Source organism: Ambystoma mexicanum, chromosome 4q (assembly GCF_040938575.1).
Source record: "Ambystoma mexicanum isolate Mex_15411 chromosome 4q, UKY_AmexF1_1, whole genome shotgun sequence".
NCBI classification, from domain to species: domain Eukaryota; kingdom Metazoa; phylum Chordata; class Amphibia; order Caudata; family Ambystomatidae; genus Ambystoma; species Ambystoma mexicanum.
In genome coordinates, this window is record NC_090928.1 from 718146181 (window position 1) to 718167600 (window position 21420).

A 21420-nucleotide genomic window follows, 5' to 3' on the forward strand; every position below is an offset into this window, starting at 1 on the left:
GTAGCTAACTCATCCTTGCCCTGCACACATGCAGTCAATTTGTCCCATTGAATTATTTTCTCTGGAACAATTCCTTTCAATTTCTGTATTATTCGTGCTGGTAGTGCTACCATGTTTGGCCCTGGCTTTCCCCCTACCTCTTTATTCCTATCCTCCAATATTAAATCCGCCCATGTGGCGCCATAGGCCGTTACATCATCCGCTTTTCTTATTTGCTTCCATAGGTCTGCTGGAAGGATTACTGGGAAAATTAGATCTATGTCACCCATAGTAAGTACGGATGATTGCAGACAGGACTCTACTTCTTTATAAAATCCAGCGGGATTCTTTCTTATATTAGGAATCGTCTGTTTTATGTTATTCACTTCCTGTCTGGAGAAGGGGACGTGCACATATTGTGCTGTATAATGTGCTTCCGTTACTCGCGCTGCTTGGTTGCCTACTGCAGGAGTCTCTACTTTAGGCACAAAAGTAGGTGGGACTTCTCTCATGGGAAATACCGCACTCACTGTTCCTCCCCCTTTTGTCATATGCAATAATATTCCCATGTCTAGTGATAAGGCTGTTTCCACTGTTCCACGTTCTAGTGTTCTCTTGTATGCTGCTATCATCTCGGGGGGGGGGGGTTGGCTTTCTTTTCAGCTATATCTTTGTCTATCAAATATTCAACCATCGTAACTAGTGCTTTTCTTTTCATGGGAAAGGGGTATTCATCAAATATCTCATGTATTTCCATTGTGGGAATACTAGGATCTGATATCCATTTTAATGCCTCTCGTATACATACTTTCAGTTTATCACCTGTCTGTCTTGACGACAGTAAAAATCGCCACTGTATATATGGCTCTACCGCTTCCTTTCTGTCTCTCCTAATATCTTTACTCCTATACCCAGGCATGGCAAACATTTCAGCATATTCATCATTAAGTTCATTCTTTAATTCAAAAAGTCAGTTTACATGTTCCCTTATTTCTTCATCGTTTTGTCTACAACGTGCTAATAAATTTAAATCCAACAATCGTTGTGGCAACAACCTCCCAATTAACTGTTTCCATCTTGCCACTAAATATTCACCCATGCATTCCAACACTGCCTGTCTTTCACTGCTCCTTCTGAAATCATACATCGAGGCCAGTGCTTACGTTTCATCATTCCCGTTTATATACATTTCTGTCTGTTGTTGCAACTCCCGTCTTCTCTCCTTGCTGATTACACCACGAGTCATTCTTGCGCATCCACTTTGTCCAGCCCCTTCCCTCGTTTCAATAAGTTCAAGTTCAATCACGGAAGGGGCGGATGGGACAGAGACAGTCTCTAGGGTGTGAGGTGCAGATGGGACAACGGGAAGTCACTGTTGTGGTGCTGACTGGCTAATAGGAGGCGTTAAGTGTGCGGTCTGTGGCTGTGCTAGGATTTGAACTGTTGGGAATGGCTGAGCAACAGGAGGGGGCTGAGCAATGGTTACTGACACGGTATTTTTGGTCTCTACACTTGGACCTTGCTTTGTATCAGTCAATATTTTTTCTATCAATTCATCTGGTGCATGCAATTGTCGTTGTGGGTATATTTTTTCTATACGCAACTGGTCGCGTCTATATGACTTTCTCAAACTATCATTCCACTCCTCCTCCTCCTTTTCTTTCGCTCTCTCTGCTTTTGACTTATGCCTGCGCGTGTGTTTCTCTCTACTTTTCCAGCGAAGCATAGCTTCCCTTCTCCAGTCCCTAAGGATATCAAATGCCGCAGGGCGCGTTTTCTTTTTCATCAACACCTTCTCCAAACTATCTTTTCTTGTCACCTCAAAACTCCCATGATTCGGACACTGAAGAGCTTCCTATTTTCTGGTTTTCCTATGCCAAGACTCACAAAACATTATCGCTCCCGCACCATATTTCACATACATCTCATACGCCGGCGTTCCCACAGGTGGCGCGACCTGGCCAGTTTCCAAAGATTGTCCACCATAGCGGAAAAATCCTGCTAAAGTGGACAATACCCCAGGCATGTTTTAACCTTACCCTCAGCTAATCAATCTTGCACTGGGTGTTTGATTTTGCAAAATCAACTCTCAACCAATATCAGGATTACTTTGAGTCAGGGTACGACTCACCTGATCAACCAAGTTATCTTTTCAAGACACAATTCGTCCGTATACTGACGCAACCAATGAGGTTGTGTCTGCGTATCTTGGCTCACTCTGCCTCGTTTCGGGACCCTCGCCTCCTTGTTCTCTGGCAGGGCACGTCGATCAGGGATCAGTTGTGTGCAGATCTGCAAAGGAGTCTCTCATCGCTTTCGCAGGGGTGCCCCGAAAATCTCTTGATCCCGGCTCGATCGTCCCGTCCTCGCCGTTCTCTCCGCCTTCCTTATTTTACAACGTACACGATGGAACAAGTGGGGGAGGGTCCCTGTTCAGGCGCCATCTTGAAGGGGCCCCTGAGGGACCCTCGCGTATCGAAACAAGGCACAATCACCACACACAAACTGATACGCCAGACACAAGGTTCTATTCCCACAATCTAGGGTTTATTGCAAAGCAAATAATCTCAGTTGGCCAACTGGGTCCCACGCCCCGCAACGTGTGTCTACCAGACAAACAAGCATCTTGCAAACAGTAATGTCACATCAAATACCGCCCCTGGTATATTTCCTTTGAATTGCGCATGATGATTGACAATGGTGACGAGTATGACACCTTCAGACATTCATTTAGCAACAGTTTGCAATTTTGCGAGCCTACAGACACATGTCTTTGTTTTAAAGAACAGAATGCTTCTGTTTTTACAAGCAAGCTGCGTGTAGGGGAGAGACACATTTCAGGCCTTGCTATCTGCTAGTTTCTATTCGTGTCCTGGGGGTCAACTTACTCTCCAGGGCTCTACAGGACTCAGGAAAGAGGGGGCCGAAAAGAAGAGCATAATTCAAGTAATTTAATGTTCGCTTCTAGCATTTCTACTGTGTTTTCGAGACTAACTGGCACCTGGATTGATTAGGATGTCTCGCTGCTCTTTTCCAAGGATAGTGCGAGGGAGGAGACCGGGCATTTCAGTCTGGGTTGCTACGTTATGTTTCAACATGTCTCTCGTGGCCTTGCGTTATGCACTAGTAAAGCAGAATAATATTTCAGCGAAGCAGTTTAACAGAAGACAAAAAGCAAACGTTAGAGAAAACAAAATGGCGATTTCAGTCGCCTTAAAATGGCCGCACTTTACTCAAACTTATGGCTATATATTTCTAATACTAAATACATGAGACGGTTGGTCTTCGGCCAACATAATACATAGCCTTATGATCGTGGGGTGTCTACGTTTTATAGAACGACAATATGGTGGTGTTCCGGGTGGCGTGGCCCCACTTGGCTGATGGGGCGCCTATTGATATATCAGGCTTAGAACCTGTGTGATGTGGTGCCCTCTGTGATGGAGCATGACAGGGGTTGGGTGGGTCAGTCCCATTTTCGAGCCTGGGGCAGACGCCTAACCACCAAAGACAGCACCATGACAGCCACTGAGAAGGGGTGGCTGGCTTTAGCGTCTACCCTTTTGTAATATGATGTATGTGTATGTGTTATTGCTGTAGTGCATTTAAATGTTTATTTGTAACATAGTTAAATGTATACTTGTATGTGTGGGTTTACTGTTACAGTTATATTTATTTATAGTTATTAGTCTTATAGTGCACATAGTAATTAAGTAGGAGATTATCATTGGGTAGTTGTTTGGATAAGGGGGCAGGGACAGATAAAAAGGTGGTGCAGAGGTGTACGCTGGCATGAGAGGGAAGTGAGAACTGGCAGCCTGCCAAAGGCCACCTAGGTGATGGACCACCTGCTGGGGCCAGCTCTTAGCAATTCCTCACAGTGTGTGGTGCCAGGTAGGAAGGAGGGGTCTGTCCCCTGACTCCCAGCCCATGGATGACTTTGCTAAGGGAAGATGGGCTGATGTGGCCGACTCCCCCGAGAAAACCACGCCACGGGAGTGGAGAAGAAGGGTTTTTAGTAAGAAATGCACAGAGGGATATTATTTGTTGTTGAGTTTTATAAATAAAAAGGGGTTCCCATTGGCATCCCTAAAAAATCCACGCTGGTTTCTGTGTCTCCTGAAGGGTGAAGGTAAGGACTCAGGGCGTAGCTCTTCTACTGTTGTAATATCAATATTATCTGGCAGGTTGTGCAGCGCCCCTTCTGCCCCTTCCTGTCTAGCTGGTGTGTGGAGTAGGAGTGGTTGGTTCCTGTGGGATCCATCAATGGCATGGTGGGTGGGAGGAGTACACTTCTGCCCCAAACAAGGGGCAGAAAGCATGGGCTACACTCTCTCTGCAACCCTGATTGTTCCCCTTCTTGAGGAAACCATGAATCCACCTCTAGCACAGAAGAGGACACTTTTAAGGTATAGATTACCCTTGAGTGTCTGTTTTTAACACATTATTTAATCTGATTCTATTCTATGTTAAGTCTCCAGTAATACAGAAGCAATCAATTTGAATTTCATATCAATGTATCAATATGTTTGTTTGCATAAATGTAGCAGGTCAATCAATAATTCCTTGTGTTGATTCCATGTAAATTCGATATGTACTTGACATAAACCTGTTGATATCCCGCAAGAAATTCCACTCCTTTAATACATCTTCAGTTGTGAAGCGACTGTGGAAAAACTGGGGCTGACCGATTTTGTAATGATTTTCTTAAGCACATTACATGTTTCTGGGGTTCTCAAAGGTAGCTTTGCCGTAGGACCCTGCACTAGCTACATATGATGTTAATGCATGAGACAGCTTTATACAATTCCTATGAAATAAAAACACCTGATTATTAGGAGCTACTGTTTTCCAGGAACACGGCATCATGCAGAAGCTGCACTGTACACAAGTCGACAAAATTGTGGCTCAGTACGACAAAGAGAAGCTATCTCAGGAGAAGACACTAGAAAAGTCCATCAAGCGGAAGGGGTAAGAGAAGACGACGTCATTTCCAGGAAGCGGCTTCATCTCGATGAATACAACTGACCAGCGTTCGTTTACATTGTAATGTAAATATGGAATGTGCCCAAATCTAATTAGCTAATGCTTATGGCACTTTTTGATAATGTACTCGATGAGACAGGACTAAGAAAATGTGGCCTGCTCATAGGCATTCCATGAACACCAATGGGAAACTAACCAGTGCAGCGTTATTTTGCGTGGGATTTGCACTAGGTTGTTGCCATACTGTACAAATGCACTGAAACAACACATATTTGCACAAGGGCAACTTTAACCCAGTGAAATTTCGTGTACAATTTACCTTGCACTGGTGCCGAGTTTCTGTCGTGTCGAGCTTGGCGCTATTAGCAGAGGAGCTTGTTTAGAAAAAATGCTCATTTTAGGTAAATACGAATCTACGTGCTAAGGTTGGTGTTACAATACATTTCACCACCACAATCACATTTTGCCCAGTCCCAAACCACATTATCACCAGTGCAAATGCATTTGCCCTGTATTTGCACTGTTACAAAATGTGTTTATTCATTTGCAAATGCGGTTGTGCAATTGATCCCACTACCACCCAACACTTGAAGAAACCATACACGTGAAATGCGGCATCAAACCAACATGGGGAAATGCAGCGTTCGCCTGATCCAGTCCAAAGCTAATCCAAACATATGACCCATGTACACTAATGCACTAGGGGAGACTGGTCCAGAAAAAGTCACTTTTCACTAGATAGTGTTGTGGCGACGTTTAGTGGATGACATGCATAGCATTAACCAATGCTGCTGCGTCGCCTGATTATCTAAACAGCACTGGCTGCTGCAATTTAAGATTGTTTCAAGATACTGTCATTCTGATTTCCTGCTACTTTACACAGGAGAATATAAGTTAAAGTCGTCATGTGTTTTTATTTCTTTTTTTATTTGGCACAAATGACAAGTGACACAGTTTATTAGCACTGCATGCAGTATTCTCCTTTGCAAATGAGCGCTAATGGAGCAGAATAACAGAATAAGACTTTGATCTTATTCAGCTCAAAGAAATGACATCCACAAGGTAATGTATACCTTGCTCAGCAGCTTATATGCTACGACGTTCATTCATCCCCCGATTTTTTTTCGCTGGACTTTTTGGCGAATTCTTTTTTTTTTATTTGCTGTAAAAAAATGGCAACAATATGGGAGTGCAGGGGGGAATATAAGGGGTAGGGTGGGGTGGGGTATAGGGATACATAATAGGGGAAGGGGGTTGGGGGGAAACCCCGAAATAAAAAAAGAATTTGATGATTTTTTTCTGCAAAATGTTTCGGCAAAAAGTGCAGCGGAATATAAATGCGTGAAGAATGAACATATAACTGGTGACATAATCACATTTACAGATCCACGGATGCACAAGCAAGGCAGACCTCTAGAAGTTCCAAGTCAATCAAAATGCTTTATTCGAGCAAATTCATTAAGCAATACAAGCAGCAAAACTGATAAGTACAAATACAGAGCATACAATTCCATGTATCAAACAGGATTAATATACAGTTTTAAAAGAATACAAGAAAAACAAACACAATCCAATAATTAATCCTAAAATATTAAAGATCCAGTGAATAAAAAAGCCATGAATGGCCAAAACATCACACACTAAAAATTCAATCATATTGCCATGGTGTCAAAAAGAAGAAGCACCTCATAGTTTAAGAATCCTCTTTCTGAACCTCATTCCAATCCCCAAATAGTGTTCCAAGGAGCAGCAAAGATCTGCTCCTTCGCGTGTAATAAAATGAAAGATGTTAGATCGTAAGAGAGGATGTGCATGGACATTTGAAAAAACATAAAAAGAAGTAAATCTTCCACAGGCTTGAGTCCCAGTAGCAACAGGCACTAGTATTTAGTCACCAGTTTGCCAGGATGAAAGCTACGGATAGTTGGTTACAACGAAATGTGCCTCCTGGCCAGTGGATTTGATTCTAATACTAGATACTTGGATAGTTTGTCCTTCACCTAGTATAGTCAGAGAACGTTTCTAACAGTAACATTGGCTTGTGTTGACAGATAAGCACAGAGTTAACTTTTCCAGCCTTAGCTTCTTTGAGGTGGTCCTTGGAGTTGGAAGAATTTGCAGTGGGGTCATTAAATAGATTTTGAACACCAAATGATAACAATATATTTATCACAAGAGAGCCATTTAGAATATATAGCTTTCTCCATACGTAGGACATAGTTTAAAAACTCTTGGTTCAATGTTGCTCTCTCATTTAACCATATACTTAGCCATAGGTGAGTTGGAGTAAGATACAGCTCTGCAAAAGTGGAGTCATCTGTGACTCACAGTACAGGAGAGCAACAGCTGTTGAATTATTTAGACATTGGAGCCTTAGATAGTGTCGCTCAATCAGATCTGAGTGTAAAAGCAAATTTAAAGCCCAAACTCCACTGGCATAGCGAGTCAGACCACAACATTTTGCTTCATATGCTTTGATAGCCAGGAGTAGGCCCCCTCACTATATCTTTTTGCAAAATATAGAATACCTCCACATACCAGTTTCATACGCAGGCCTGTATTTTCTATATGTGCTGACCAAATAAAGAGGCTTACAAATCGAACCCCTAAATGGTCAAAGGAATACACTCTGTCAAAAGAATGATTAAGGATATGGAACCAAATATTTTTTATTTTGACTTCTGATCCACCATAATCTTTGCTATCCTTATATTCACCATCATTTTCTGTTGGGTTATAAAATGTTCATAGCCCTGCAATAAAGGTTGAAGGGCAGCTGGTGTAAGACCAATCAAAACAACATTGTCCATATAGGCCAAGTATAGTATAATGCCGCTCTGATTCTCCCGAACCAGGCAGGTTTTATTCCAGGCCGATCGACACAAAATAATTTGCGTTGGCTGTTTACCTTAATTCATAATGTAAACCCAGACGTCCCTATCGCTGCAGTGGCTTTGGACGCGGAGAAGGCGTTTGATTTGGTGGATTGACCTTTTGTGTTCGAAGTCCTTCGGCGTACGGGCATGGGTTACGCATTTCTTCATTGGACCAAGTGTTGTACTCAGCCCCTCGCGCTCTGGTATACACGAACGGGATTCAGTCGTCTCCTATTTACCCTACTCAGGAACTAGGCAGGGCTGTCCCTTTTCCCCTCTCCTGTTCGCCCTGGCTATCGAGCCGGTGGCCTGTGCCCTGAGGGAGTTCCATTCTCACCGTGGAGTGAATATCCGTTCACATGTATCTATTGTCTCCCTCTATGCGGATGACATGCTGTTGTACTTAAAATACCCTTGGCTCAGTTTACCACCGGTGATTGTGGAGATATCAGCTTTCGGAGCCACTTCTGGCCTACAAATAAACTGGTCTAAATCCGAAGTTCTTCCAATCACTCCCAGGGTCTGCGCACAGGATGTCGGTGGGGAATCTGTTACTTGGCCATAAAAGTGTCCACTTCTCCTGCTCGCTCATTCGAGGAGAACTACATTACGGCTTTGCAATTATTGGAGCACAAGGCTTCCCCTGTCCCAAGCGGCCCGCATCTCTTTGTCTAAAATGTTTATCTTGCCGAAATTATTATATGTCTTTAATAACGTTCCAATATGGCCACCTACTTCCTTCTGGAAACGTGTAAGCGCTCTGATGTCCAAACTGATCTGGGCAGGGAAACGTCCTCGCATATCTTTATCCACGTTGTGTTGCGCGTACGCTCGGGGGGACTTGAGGTCCCGAATCTCTTTCTTTACTGTCTTATCGCTCAGATCCAATACTCGACTTGGTGGTGGTCCCCCTCGGATGGTTGTCCCCATTCCCATCTCGAGATGGCCAATGCTCAGACCAACGACTTACGGGGCTTTCTTTGGGCTGTCTGGGAGCGTCATGTAAGGGCGAAGGTCCAACCCCTGGAGATCACGTTGAGGGCCTGGGATCAATTGGCGAATTGGGCTGGTTTGGGTCCGTGGTATTCTCCGCTGCTGGCCATATATAGGGTTTGTGGGATCCCCCTCACATTCGAACATATATTCATTCAGCATTTTCAGACCTTGGGTATCTCTACGCTGGGGGATGTTGCACTGCATGGTAAATTCATAACTTGGGAGGAACTTAAATCCAGGGGTGACTGGTCTCCGTTCACTATGCTTCTGTATTTTTGTCTTCGTGAGGTGCTGAGGTCGAGATGGCCGGATTTTCCCTTGGCGCCGGCTGTTTCCCCAATTTTGGAGTATGTTACAAACTCGGCGTCCCCTATAAGGGTGCTCTCATCTTTGTATGGTATGGCTAGAGTGTTGATGTCCCCCTCTTCATCCCAATATAGGACTAAATGGGAAGGCAACCTAACACGATCTCTGACGGTGTTATTCTGGGTCAGTCCAAATTAATCTCCATTAATTGCAGACTCCGCCTGATTCATTATAAGTTTCTATATCAGCTGTATTACTCTCCTTTGTCTTTGCACAAAATATTCCCACGTAGGTCTTCGAACTGTAAAAGATGTCAGCAGTCCATGGCTGACTTTTTCCATGTGGCCTGGCTTTGTCCTCTTATTCAACCCTTTTGGTTGGCCATTGCAGAAAGATGATTGAAGAACCGATCCCATTCACTCCTGAAACTTGGCTGCTGGCATTAGTGGATCTGCGCTCTAACAGTGATAAACGATTGGTGAGCATGGCCTCTGTGGTTGCCAGGTCATTGGTGGCTCATGCCTGGGGGGGCAGCTGTGGCTCCTACCCTGCACTATTGGGTGAACTCCATGTCGTTGTGTGAACGTAGAGAGTCGCAATGCAATCAGTCGCTCCCGCCCACTGGCAGACCCAGGGACTATTGGGGGGCCTTCAGGAGCTACCTGGTTGATGGCCAGTGCGGAGGAGGGGTCTCACCTTCCTAAGGTGCTCCGGAAACAAATCTGATAATGCTTTGAACGTGCCTCGCCATTGCACTGGGCCGCTCCCCTCGCCCTGGTGTGGGCTGGCCTAGAAGCTACCACCTTTATTGTAACAATGCACTATATGCTCTCTTTTTGTTGGAACTATTGCTGTGACTTGGACATGCGGATGTGTTATTATGGTATTTATGTGGGGCTCGGACGGGGGAGGTGCGTGGCTAGGGGGGTTGTGTTTCATCCCAGATATCGGGACATTGTTGTGTTTTTTGGTATGTAATTTAAACTTAATAAAAATAGTATTTTAAAAAAAAGAAGAGGGGTATGAGGAATTTGGTATTCCTCCCCCCCTTCCTGAATTTAGCTGATCAAAGGCCCTTTTTGACAGAAGGGTGGCTTGGGATCCAGTGTCCACCAGTGCCAAAATTGTATATTGCCCCTGTATTTGGACTTCGGCATAACATTTTCCCTCCTTTTCCTCAAGGGGGCAAAGATAATGAACATTTTTGGCCAACTGGTGGGTCACTTTCTTTGCTTTGGATACTGACAGAGAGGTAATTTGGGCAGGATTCTGTTTGGGATCTTGGGAACCTGTAAGAAAAAGGTGACAGCTAAATATGGGAGAAGTTTTGGACTCCCCTGGTTCTGATTCTGGGCTGACCCCCACTTTTTGTAGGCAGTCACCAGGATGGGTTTGAACAAGGGGATTTTCATGCTGTTCATTCTGGGGTTTGATGATGGGCGGTTTTAACTCAATCCCACATCGACCCAGTCTTGATTGCGATCTTTTGGGACACATTTTTCTTTGGGAGGAATTCCCCCGTCCCTGAAGGAGAAGATCCTTTTCCCAGAATCCTCTGAGGAGCCCTCTCCTTCAAACTGGAAGATTTCCACCTCCTCCTCAAAATGGGCCTTTTTAGGCTCTTTATTTCTCCTCCCCAGCCTCTGCTCCTTGGGTTGCTGACTTTCGGGGGCAGGAGATTTTGGTTCTGGTTCATGGGTTTCCAGGGGCTTTTCACAAGTGGGGAAGCAAGCTTCCTCTAAGGCTTTACACCCCCTTCCCCTTGTGCCTCCTCCCTAGGAACCGGTGGGTTGTCGGGGTTCTTCCCCGTCATTGTTCTGGAGCACCAGACCCTGGATTCGAGGAGTTCTGAGCTGCCATGCTCATCTGAGGGTTCTTTTGAGCTCTCAGCATGCGACCCAGATCCTGTGCCATGCTCTGGACCTGGCGCTCTAGTTGGCACACCCACTCTGGCTGGTACGAGATCCTCAGGTCTATCCTGGGTTGATCCTGGGAAGGGTAACTATCCCTTCTCGCATAATACCCCTGGTTAGGAAAGTTTGGGTACTCCTCCACCCTTGGCCTCCCCTCTCCCGGAATGGGCTGCCTGGGCTCAGGAAAGTGGGGAAAGAAAGAAGGGTTGTTTTGGGGGTTGAAGTTTGGTGGGTACCGGGGAAAGAAATTTGGTCTGGCATTTAGGGGATTACTGCCCTCCTGGGGAAAGTTAGAAGGGAAGTTTCCTGGGTTTCCTGCTGTTGGGTTTGATCCCCCCCCTTGGGCTGGAGGAGTCCACACATGGTCCAGGATGGGTCTATTTCCCTTGTAGCGTGGGCTGATGTCATCAGGGGAGTTAGGGGTCCCATTTGTGGGGTTACCTCCCTGGCTCCCTCTTTGGGATTGGCCCGAGGGCCTTCTGGGTCTGAGGTTTGTCGGATTCTGCACGGGAAGGTTTTTAGGCCCCCATCTCTAGATCTAAAATGGGGGTAACCTTCACCTCCGCCACCTTAGCAGCAGCAGGGGTGTTGGTCGGTTTGGGGCTTTTGGTAATATATTTAGTGTCCAACGGCTTCTGTACTTCATAGATGCACGTTGCTTTTTCAATGACCCAGTCTAGTGATCTTTTCTCATGAAAGTTCTTCACTAGCTGGGTCATAATGTATTTTGGGATAGCATGAAAGAAGGTGTTCACAAATTCCTTACTATCAGTGCGCACCCTTCTAGTGGTCTGCGCAAAGGCGCATTTCAATTCCTGACCAAATTCTTGTGGGGCCTGGTCTTCCCCACATTGTAAATTGTAAGTTGTAGGCTGCCTTACGAGCCTCTTGAGAGTTCCTGTGAATGGAAAAATGTTTCAGGATGGCCGTCCTATAGGTGGACCATCTGGAATGGTTCTGATCCTCCAGCCCTGCAAAGAAGCTGGAGTACTCAGGAGAAAATGTCCACTTTACATACTGAATACAGCTTTGGCTGACCTTCAGATGATAAGTCTCCATCATCTGCTCAAATAATTCAAGGTGCTCCCAAACCGAATATTTGGCATTCTTGTGGTAAGGTGTGATGACAATCCTAATAGCTTTTAGTTGCTTCAGGGGATCCTTAAGTAAAGCCCTCTTAACTTTGTTAGCTTTTTTACTTCTTGTCACTCTGACTCAGAGGCACTGCTACCAGAGGCGGCTGTCTGATATTCTAGACTCTCCCAGATTCTGTGAGCTTGGGAATGGCTGGCAGAATGTGGGTGCCTAGTCTCTTGGGACCTGTGGCACTCAGAAGAGTCTTCTGCCTCTTCCTTGCTCCCAGGATTGGTTGAGTACCCCCCCCCACTGTCCTAGCTGGGAAGAGGTTTTTAGTATGCTCTTAGTCGGCTTAGTCTCATGGAATTCCCCACCAAATTTCACTGCCTGATCTCTTGGTAAGTTATATTTCTGAGGATCCATTTCTCTGATTCTCCCCTCACTGGAGTCTCCATGATCAGAGAAGATGGCCCTAGCACTTGGGAACCTATGCAGAGATGCCCGCCCATCCATTTCTGGGAGGTCCTGACCCATATTTCCTATTGGGTTGATTTCTACCAACCCTGTGGCCCTTGGTTCATGTGAGCCAGTGGACATGGGGGTGGCAGAGTCCATGGAATTGAAGGGATTAAAGTCTCTGGCAAGGACAGTGTTCCTGAGGTTATGCTCTCCCATCTGACCTCATCTCTCTCAGCCCCTACTCCCTGTTGGCATGCAAGAATCTGACCCTTTTGTTCTTCTTTTAAGGCCTTACTGGTCTCAATTAGTTGTTCCTGCATGGCTATCTGTCTATGGAGCCTGTCATTTTTTTCACAGAGAGCCTAATTGTCTCTCTGTGCTTTCCGTCTGCATTGGGAGTATTGGGACAACTTTTCCTGCAGGAGACTCACCTCCTGAGTCGGATCCTGATTGGTTTGATTATTCTTTGCCAGAGCATCTTCCACCCTCCTGGTAAGCTCTAACAGCTTTTCATGGTCCATTTTGAGTTCACCCAGTCCCTGAAGGGCCAGGTGATTTTCTTCCACCTTGGTTTTTAAATGGCTGACTTCCTGGCCTAAGGCGTCCCTTTCCTGAATTAGAGTACCCCTCTGTGCAGCCAGGTCATCCCTATGTTTTCTAATGGCACATACTTTTTGGCGCTCCTCATCAAAATATGTTTAAGTGTGGAGATCCTTCACTATTAATTTATTATTTTCCTCCTTCATTTCATCAATCTAATTTTCTCGGGCAACTATCTGCCCTGCACAGGCTCTATTATAATTTACTTGCTGTTCCAGCTTTTGTTGGCTCTGTAGTAGAGAATCCAACCTTTCTTCACACTCCTTTTGCAGTGTCAGTAATTTGGTATCTTGCTCTACCTTCTCTTGCTGCAGGCGATCCAGATCTGCCTGGTTTCTTTCTCTGATTCCTGGCTCTTTTGTAGCCTTTGCTCTGCAGAGTCCAAATCAGTTTGGGTTTTCTCTAGGGATTGTACTTGCCTCTTTGTCAGATCTAAGTTTTCGGCATATTTTTCCTGTATTACTCCAACATGGAGGTATAAGTAAGCTGCTATTTTGGCAATTTTACATTGCTCTTCTTTTACTTTTGGGGCCATATACATTTCACTAAGTGCCTAGTGTAATGGACCCTAGTCCTGCCATGTATCTAATTCTATGGCAGTGATTTGTTGTTTGATTTCCTGCAGCCAGACATTCTCATTCTTCTCTACCCATTCACCCCTGACAAACAATGTGTGCAGTAGGTGTTCTTTTGCCATATTGATTTCCACTAAAGTCGCCATTCCGGAAATATTAATTTCCTTCTGACTTATCTCAGCATAACTTTTACTTTTGCAAAACAGGCCCAAGTCCTTTGAGTATTTCTATTGAAGGGTGTTTTTACAGTGTAGCACAGTATGGTAGCCCAAAAAGGTGTATGTACCCCGTCAGTTAGCACGCTGTGTTAGACTGTCACAAGTGGTATGTCTAATTCAGGATCTCGTGACGACCCCCCAAGCTGTAAGTGATTTCAATCCGGCACACATCCAAGTCAACGCCTAGCATGTAATGCACAACTGAAATCCTTATTTTTTTTGTCTAAAAGTTCTTTATTCTGAATTATATACCACTCATATCATTGCTGAAATTGCTATAAATTCCTATGGGAGCTGCTTTGGATAGTTTCACACCAACACAAGAAACAATTTGAAATCTTAAAGTTCAAGTCGGAAGCAATACAAAGCTGTTTTACACGTGTCAGAATTTTCCTAAATGAAAATTTGCGGCAAACTTTTCACTGCGCGATAATCACGATAACGGAATAACTGTATGTATTTGGAATGCGGTTTTAGATGCGATTTAAAGCTGTGAATTTTAGCTACAAGCAGAAGTTGCCATTTTGTTTCTAGCGCAAAAACCTAGGGAGTTATGGACATTTTAGTGGAGGTCGTATTTTCAAGTTAGGCCCAAGAATGGGAAACAGGAATGCACTTTTAAAATGACAAAAGGATTTCTTACACTAGAGGATGACTATGAACAAAACAAATGCCCCACAGGAACACAGCCACTTGATCAGAATGACTGCCTGCTAAGACTTGCCTTCTTCAGATGGGAAAAGATCAGCGCAAAGATAGTTTTAGCAATACTATTACAGGAGGAAGATACAATGGTTTGGAGAGAGTTCACATAATTCAAAAGTACTAACAATATAGGTTCTGAGTACACGATAGGATGGGTTTAAGATAGCGATTGACTATGGACAGTACATGTGCTAGTGACACAGTTCTATCTATAGATACTCACTAGATATGTTTTTAAACAGAACCGTCAGGATTCTGGTCCGTCAAGATTCTGGTCAGGGAACTGGATCTGGTTCTAGGACAGATAGCTCGACACATTGGATTGGATCTGCAATCAGAAAGGCACTCTGGTTACAGCACAGCACAGGACCGGACTGGATCTGCAATGCACTCTGGTCGCAACATGGCACAGAACTGGATTAGATCTGCCCTTCTTAGTTCTGATGATAATTATTTTAGCAGACAAGCAGTACAGCGCAGTCAGGCTGTATTTTGATGCTTCCCCTTAGGTTTGTGGGGTTCTGGATCTGGAATTGGAGGCCTAGCTGAAAATGGTTCAGCTATGCAATGGGTTTCTGCTTTGGCAAGTTTCCGGAGTCTGGAGCAATGAAGATGTGGAGTTCAGCAGCAGGGTGCTCCGCCAGTAACAGGATAGCGAGTGAATCTTTGTGCCTTTTTGAGTGATGAGCTGTCTCTATTTATGCTATGATAAAGGAGTGTGTGGGCTGGTTTAGCCTAAGCTCACCTCTTTTGACAGGTGATTGGTTTAGAGTCTCCCCTCCGCCTTGATAGGAGGAGAGAAACAGTGTGTCACCTTTATGGTGTGATTTTATGAGCCCGATGAACACAAAATCTACTTTTGACACCATACATATTTACACATGTGCAACCTCTATAACAATCACATATACAGATTACATATCTTATATAGCAGCTATCCCTCAAAACCCCATAGCTGTGGGATCTTGTCTCGGCTTTTTACTGAATTTTGCCCTTTTCATCAGGAACACAATGTCCAATTCATAAGTGTGCGCGTTTAACATGGGCATAAGTGTATAATGTTTCATACTTCTAGCAGAAATACATTTTGTGTAAAATCACATTTTCTGCCGTTTGTTTCCAGAACATGTCACACAATTTTTCCACCTCTTGAAACGTGCAGCCAGAATTTAGATTCACAAATCTCTTACTTTTATATTTTTCCCAATTTTAACTGTTAATTTATAAGTCTTTTAAAAAAATAATCTATGTTAAGGTTCAGCCACAGATGGTTGTTCGAGTCCGCCTCTTTTTGTCTTCCTGCAGTCCAGAAGCAGTCTTCTCCCTGTTTGCTCTTGGCAGAGGCCATTTACGACTGTCCTCACACCTCACATTTCCTTAGCAGCAGCTGTTCATTGTTCCCTTTTGCTTCTGTAGACCAGGTTCTTTCCAAACCCTATAATTATCGCTTCGGTGTCATTTCCTGCTGGAGTGAAAGGGCATCCTTCTGTGGAGAAACCTGATATTCCACTTTGGATGCTTGTAGCCAGGCTTGATTTGATTGTTAATTATGTTGCATTTTCCCTTAGCTTAAAACAAACTTGTGATTTCAAAATAACAGATAGAATACTTATTCAAGATTTTTACTCTCAGTTACAGGCCCCTTAGATTACAAACCTTTGATTTCAGTTTATACATGTTTAAAGTTTAATCAGGCTGGCTCCTGACAGCTGTCATCCCTGCCGTCCTCTGCTGCACAGAGATTGTTGACATCCACAGACAGGCCACTTTTGCTGTCGAAATACCTTTATGCGTTAATAAGGGGCCCGTTGTTAGCTCCCTGGTCCTTTAGTGGCTCCCGCTAAAGGACCTCGGAATGCAGCAGTAAGGGGTTAACGGCACCGGCATCCTTACTGGTGCTGTTAGCCCCTTACCGCCGCACTCGGAATGAGGCCCATTGTGCCTAGAATATAGGCATCAGTTTTAGGAGTATGTGTATAATAAGATGAATGTGATTTGAAGAAACAGCACAGTTCAAATGTGCATTTTGGGTGCATTAATCTGCTTTGATAAAACAATTTACCAATCTAACATGCTTAATCTACTGTACACTATTTCCAAATACAGAGAATACTGCACAGGTTGATTCTTCTTTAGAAGCTGAAATAAATTCAGTTATTCTGGACAAAGTTATATATATGTTAATGATCATATTGTCCAGAAGTAAAAGCTGTCTAGGGCCCATTCATCTGAATTTACTTTGATAATGGTAGGTGTGGGCTTAAAGCTGTCCAGGGCCCATTAATCTGAATTTACTTTGATATTGGTAGGAGTGGGCTTGCGTCTTTGCTGAACATTAATACCCTGCCAACCTTTTCAGGATAGGCATATGAAATAGGGACAAGGAACATGTACATATCATAAAGTTCAAGGCAAATGAGCTTCATGATGTGTATTATTGAAAGCCCAAACTAAGTTTAGTATTCAGTGGGTCATTGAGCCCAACTCAAGATCATCATCTCTCCCCCATTTTATTTTAACTAATGTACAAAATAAACACAGTTTTTGGAAGATGAGAACTTGCCCTTATTTTGAATATCCATTTTGAGGGATGATACATGACCTTGGTTGAGAGGGGAGGGAAATCAATCATTGAGTGGTACTCCAGATGTCTTTGTGACCAAAATGTAAAGCAGTTTTGAGTGCTCTTTCTTTGGAAGGTGATTGGGGTAGCGGGTTGCCATGTGCAGATACAATGAGATTTGATCAATAGAAGAGAGCATGTAAAATCCAATGGGATTCCCCCCAAGAACCTGGCATTGGACCCTTCTCATGTGGTCTGAGGAAGGCATGTGCTCACTGATCTAACCCTGGGGGTTGTGCACTGCCGAACGATCACATGGTGGGGAAATAAGACCAGGAAGACTGGGAGGGACCCCTTTTTAACTTCCTCCCATAACCCCACAGCCCTGCCCTTTTGGTGGCCTTTTGCCATTCTAAAGAAGTGGAGCAACTGCATTTTCCCAAAATGAACTGCAAGTCCCAGAATCCCTCAGGGACTGTGAAGAAGAAAAGGGTTAAAGAGGAGAGGAGAAGAAAGGAGAGGATAGGAGAGGGGAAGAGAGGAGAGGAGAGGAGAGGAGAGGGGAGGAGAGGAGAGGAGAGGAGAGGAGAGGAGAGGAGAGGAGAGGAGAGGAGAGGAGAGGAGAGGAGAGGAGAGGAAACCATCTCCAGTTCCGGAAGCACCTCAAAACCTTCCTCTTTGCTTCTGCTTTCTCTTCCCCTCTCCTCTGCTAAATTCCTGATTGAAACTGCACTGAATTTGCACTGGGCCACTCTCACTGATCTTGGTCCCTGGCCCAGCCACTTCCCCCTGCACTGCCTCCCTGGCAACCCCTGCACTGTGGGACTGTCTCTGTATCCCTACAGCCCCCCTCCCAGCACTTGTCTGCACTTACCTTGCACTTGCCACCAGCTGGCCCTTTATTATTTATCTTATTATTCTACTATCCCTGTACTGCACTTTCCCCTCTCCCTTGCCCCTTCACTTTCGCTTCCCCTCTTCCCATGCACTTGCGCGATCTGAATGACACCTGGCATAGTAAGATCGTTGTTTGTCTTCCCTTTGTCCCCCCTCCCTGCCGCGTCGTGCCTTGAAACACTTGTGCATAGGCGTGTTATAAATGCCATTTCATATCATATCATATCATGCAGAAGGCAAAGTCAGGAAGGCAAGCCTAATAGCTTTTGGTAATGTCAGGCAATTGGTTCTAAGGGCATGTACCTGAAACCAATTAACCCACCTGAGGGGCATAACGGGCTGCAGCAGAGCAGTAGAAAGAAGTTGGAGCAGGAGCTGGAAGGTCGGCAGTAGCAGAAAAAGCAGAGCCCAAGGCTGGCCCTTCACAAGTGTGACCACAGAAGAGATTCCAGAGGAAGGGCAGATTTCACCTGCAGCTCTAAGTTGGTCCTGTGCTCACAAACTCTGGGTGGGTGTGGCAGCATTGGAAGAGACCAGAAGAAACAGGCAGTCTTTCAAGGTGCACATAATTGCTGTGAAAGCAGCACTGAAGTCATGCATTCTCCTAATGCATGTGTGTAGAAGCAAGCTGAGGGAAGCTGGAGAGTGGAAGACTTTCCCTTAATAAGGCCGGATCAGAGACACCCGTGCAGTAGAGGGGTGTGGGTCCCCAGAGTGCCTGTAGAAGTAGCAGGAGACGAAACCAAGCCAGGAAGCAGAAGCAACCAGCAGATGTCATAATTGTGGAGTCAAAAAAGGGAAGCTCTGTACTCCAAATCGACAAACTGTAGCCAGCTTTATTTGCACTCACGTATACATCCAAGTGAGTAGATGTTGTTCACAGAAGTAGGAAGTCTTTCTAATAAGGGAAATGTAACATACGCTTATGCTAACAAGTTGAAGTACCCGCGTGTAATGAAAGCATCTCTTTTCCCCATTGTTAGAAATGACTTGTTGCTGAGCGGTCGTGTGGCTTCCATTAACGAGGAGAATGTTTCCGTTACACTCATTGAAGCAGAACTGACTGTCCCGAAATTTTACAAGCACATGCACGTGCATGACCCAGTGTTGTGTTTCCCGATACCTTGGAAGTTGAAAGCTGACTGAAAGGTGGAAACGAGCATCTTTTTCAAGTGGCAGTTCAAGATTAAAACTAAATCACGTGTGCCTAATTTAATTTCCATTTAGAAACCCACATCTTGTAACATATTGAACACTGAAGTAAAAATCATACATGTGGCTGAAGCTGAATGAAGAACAAGCATTACCCAAGCCTGTAGAGGAAAATCTGTGAAACTGAATCCCGCTTATTTAAGAGCTATACACCATTATTCTGGAGTCGTTGAAGTTGTTATTACCCAAGAGTCCTCTAAAATCAAGGTGACAAGGTTATCCAAAAGAATGGCACAGCAGCTCTGGTGGTAACTAATGGAGGAAAATGTGTATATGAAGTTGGGGGAGGGGCTGGGTACTTGTTAAAAAAAAAGCTGATTTAAAATTTGTATGGCTGAGTCTGTTTGAGTGCAGAAGAAATAGTCTGGAAGCTAGAGGCAGATTTTGTGGTAGCTGCAAGACAAATTTAAAGGCAAAGAGGCTGCTCTTTCTTTCAATACAAGAGAGAAGAGTGACTTGCCCACCCATAGAAGTCGAAGAAGTCTTGTTAGAAGGTGTAGTAGTAGCAGTAGAACTGTGGTCGTCAACATCCTTGTCAGAACCTTAACAGTTGAAAGAAGTAGAAGCAGAAGTTCACTATGGGACAAGAGAGCCTGCTCGCACAGTTTCAATAGCAGAAGGAAGTTGCTGAAGAGAGAGCAAACTTTTAGCAGAGGCATCCTGACAAACTGTGTATAAAAGAGGCCGCAGAAGTTGAAAGCAGAGGAGTTGATGTAAACAGAAGTGGTACTTTTGTCTTCATATTTATCCGTTCTTTCTTTGAAGGAAGTCGTCCAGGAATCCCCATTGGTACCATTATTTTTTGGGGGTAAACTGGTTAAGGGAATCTTTTCATTGATAAAAGAAGGAATGGTTGGTTACCAGTGGATTTTTATTTGTGTAAACTTTTGTTTCTTTGGAACCTTTCAAGACTTTTGGCCTCATTCCGAGTTTGGAGGTAACCACGCCGCTATTTGCGGCATGGCTGCCTCCAAACTCGTTCCGATTCCGCCCTGGTGAATGGAGCAATTACCGGTCCATTCCAAGGTTGGTGGACCGGTAATTCCCCATTCACCATGGCCCTTCCCCATTCCCAATTGAGCTCCCATAGGGCTCAATGGGAATGGGGAAGGAGCTAATAACGGTACCGTAAAGTACGGTACCGTTATTAGCTCTAAAGTCCCTTTGCGGGTCCCGTCCTTAATGCCTGCTAAAAGCAGGTGTTAAGGAAGGACCCGCAAAGGGAGCTCGTAGTAGGGCGGTAAGGGTTTAACGGCACCGGTCTCGTTACCGGTGACCGTTAACCCTTACCACCCTACTTGTAATGAGGCCCTTTGTTTAAGACTTTCTTTTCCTTGGAAGAAATGGACTTTGGGACATTCCTGGGGGAGCAAGAACTGCCCAGGACCAGTAAAAGTCATCCAAGTCACTGGTTGTTTGGTAACCTTTTATTTTTGTTGTTTTTATGTTGCTTTAATGTTTATGTTGTTTAGTGTGAGGGTTAGTTTTGTGACTGCTAGGAGGTTTTCTCTTAGACCCTAGACTAAGCAGGGAATCCTGTGATAGAGCAGGTATAGTTAGGGTTCATTTTATAATTCTCTGTAAAATAAATTGTTGAATCTTGAAAAAACTAAACACAGTCATGAGTCTCACATTACTGACCCCTCACAAAAGCCATCTTGTTTAATCGTTTTTTTCGAATTCCCTATTTCTTTGTTTTAAGATGGTTGTGCTTAAGTAGTGGGAAAGTAAATCTAATGCTATCATTTCATGTGCTCTAGAGAGAAAACGAAAGTAGGAGGTATGTTGAGAGCTCAGTGGAAGTTAATTGGGCAACAGAGCATTTCTGGAATATTGAGATATACAGGAGAAGTGGAAAAACAGCACTGCAGAAGTTGCGGGATAGAAGCTGTTAATGATCTCTGAGCTGAAATGGTCTAAGAGAGTTGTAAAGGAATGAAAAAAATGTCAGCACTCGAGAAAGGGAGGGTTTAGGAGATGGTGGGTAGAGCAGACTGTGGAGCCGGCAGTGTCAATACATTTGTACAAGCGTTTAAGAAGTCCAGAAAGATATTCATG

At 44.4% G+C, this 21420-nt stretch overlaps 1 protein-coding gene across 4 annotated transcripts in view; it reads left to right on the forward strand.

Moving 5' to 3' along the window:
- The window catches only part of PLCB4 (phospholipase C beta 4), a 1535154-nt gene that overhangs the window by 1297385 nt on the left and 216349 nt on the right, over window positions 1–21420 (forward strand). For all 4 annotated transcript variants that reach the window (XM_069608295.1, XM_069608297.1, XM_069608296.1 and 1 more), the window contains exon 33: window positions 4835–4950. In XM_069608295.1, the coding sequence (XP_069464396.1) occupies window positions 4835–4950 (116 nt within the window). The remainder of the gene's footprint in view (window positions 1–4834; window positions 4951–21420) is intronic.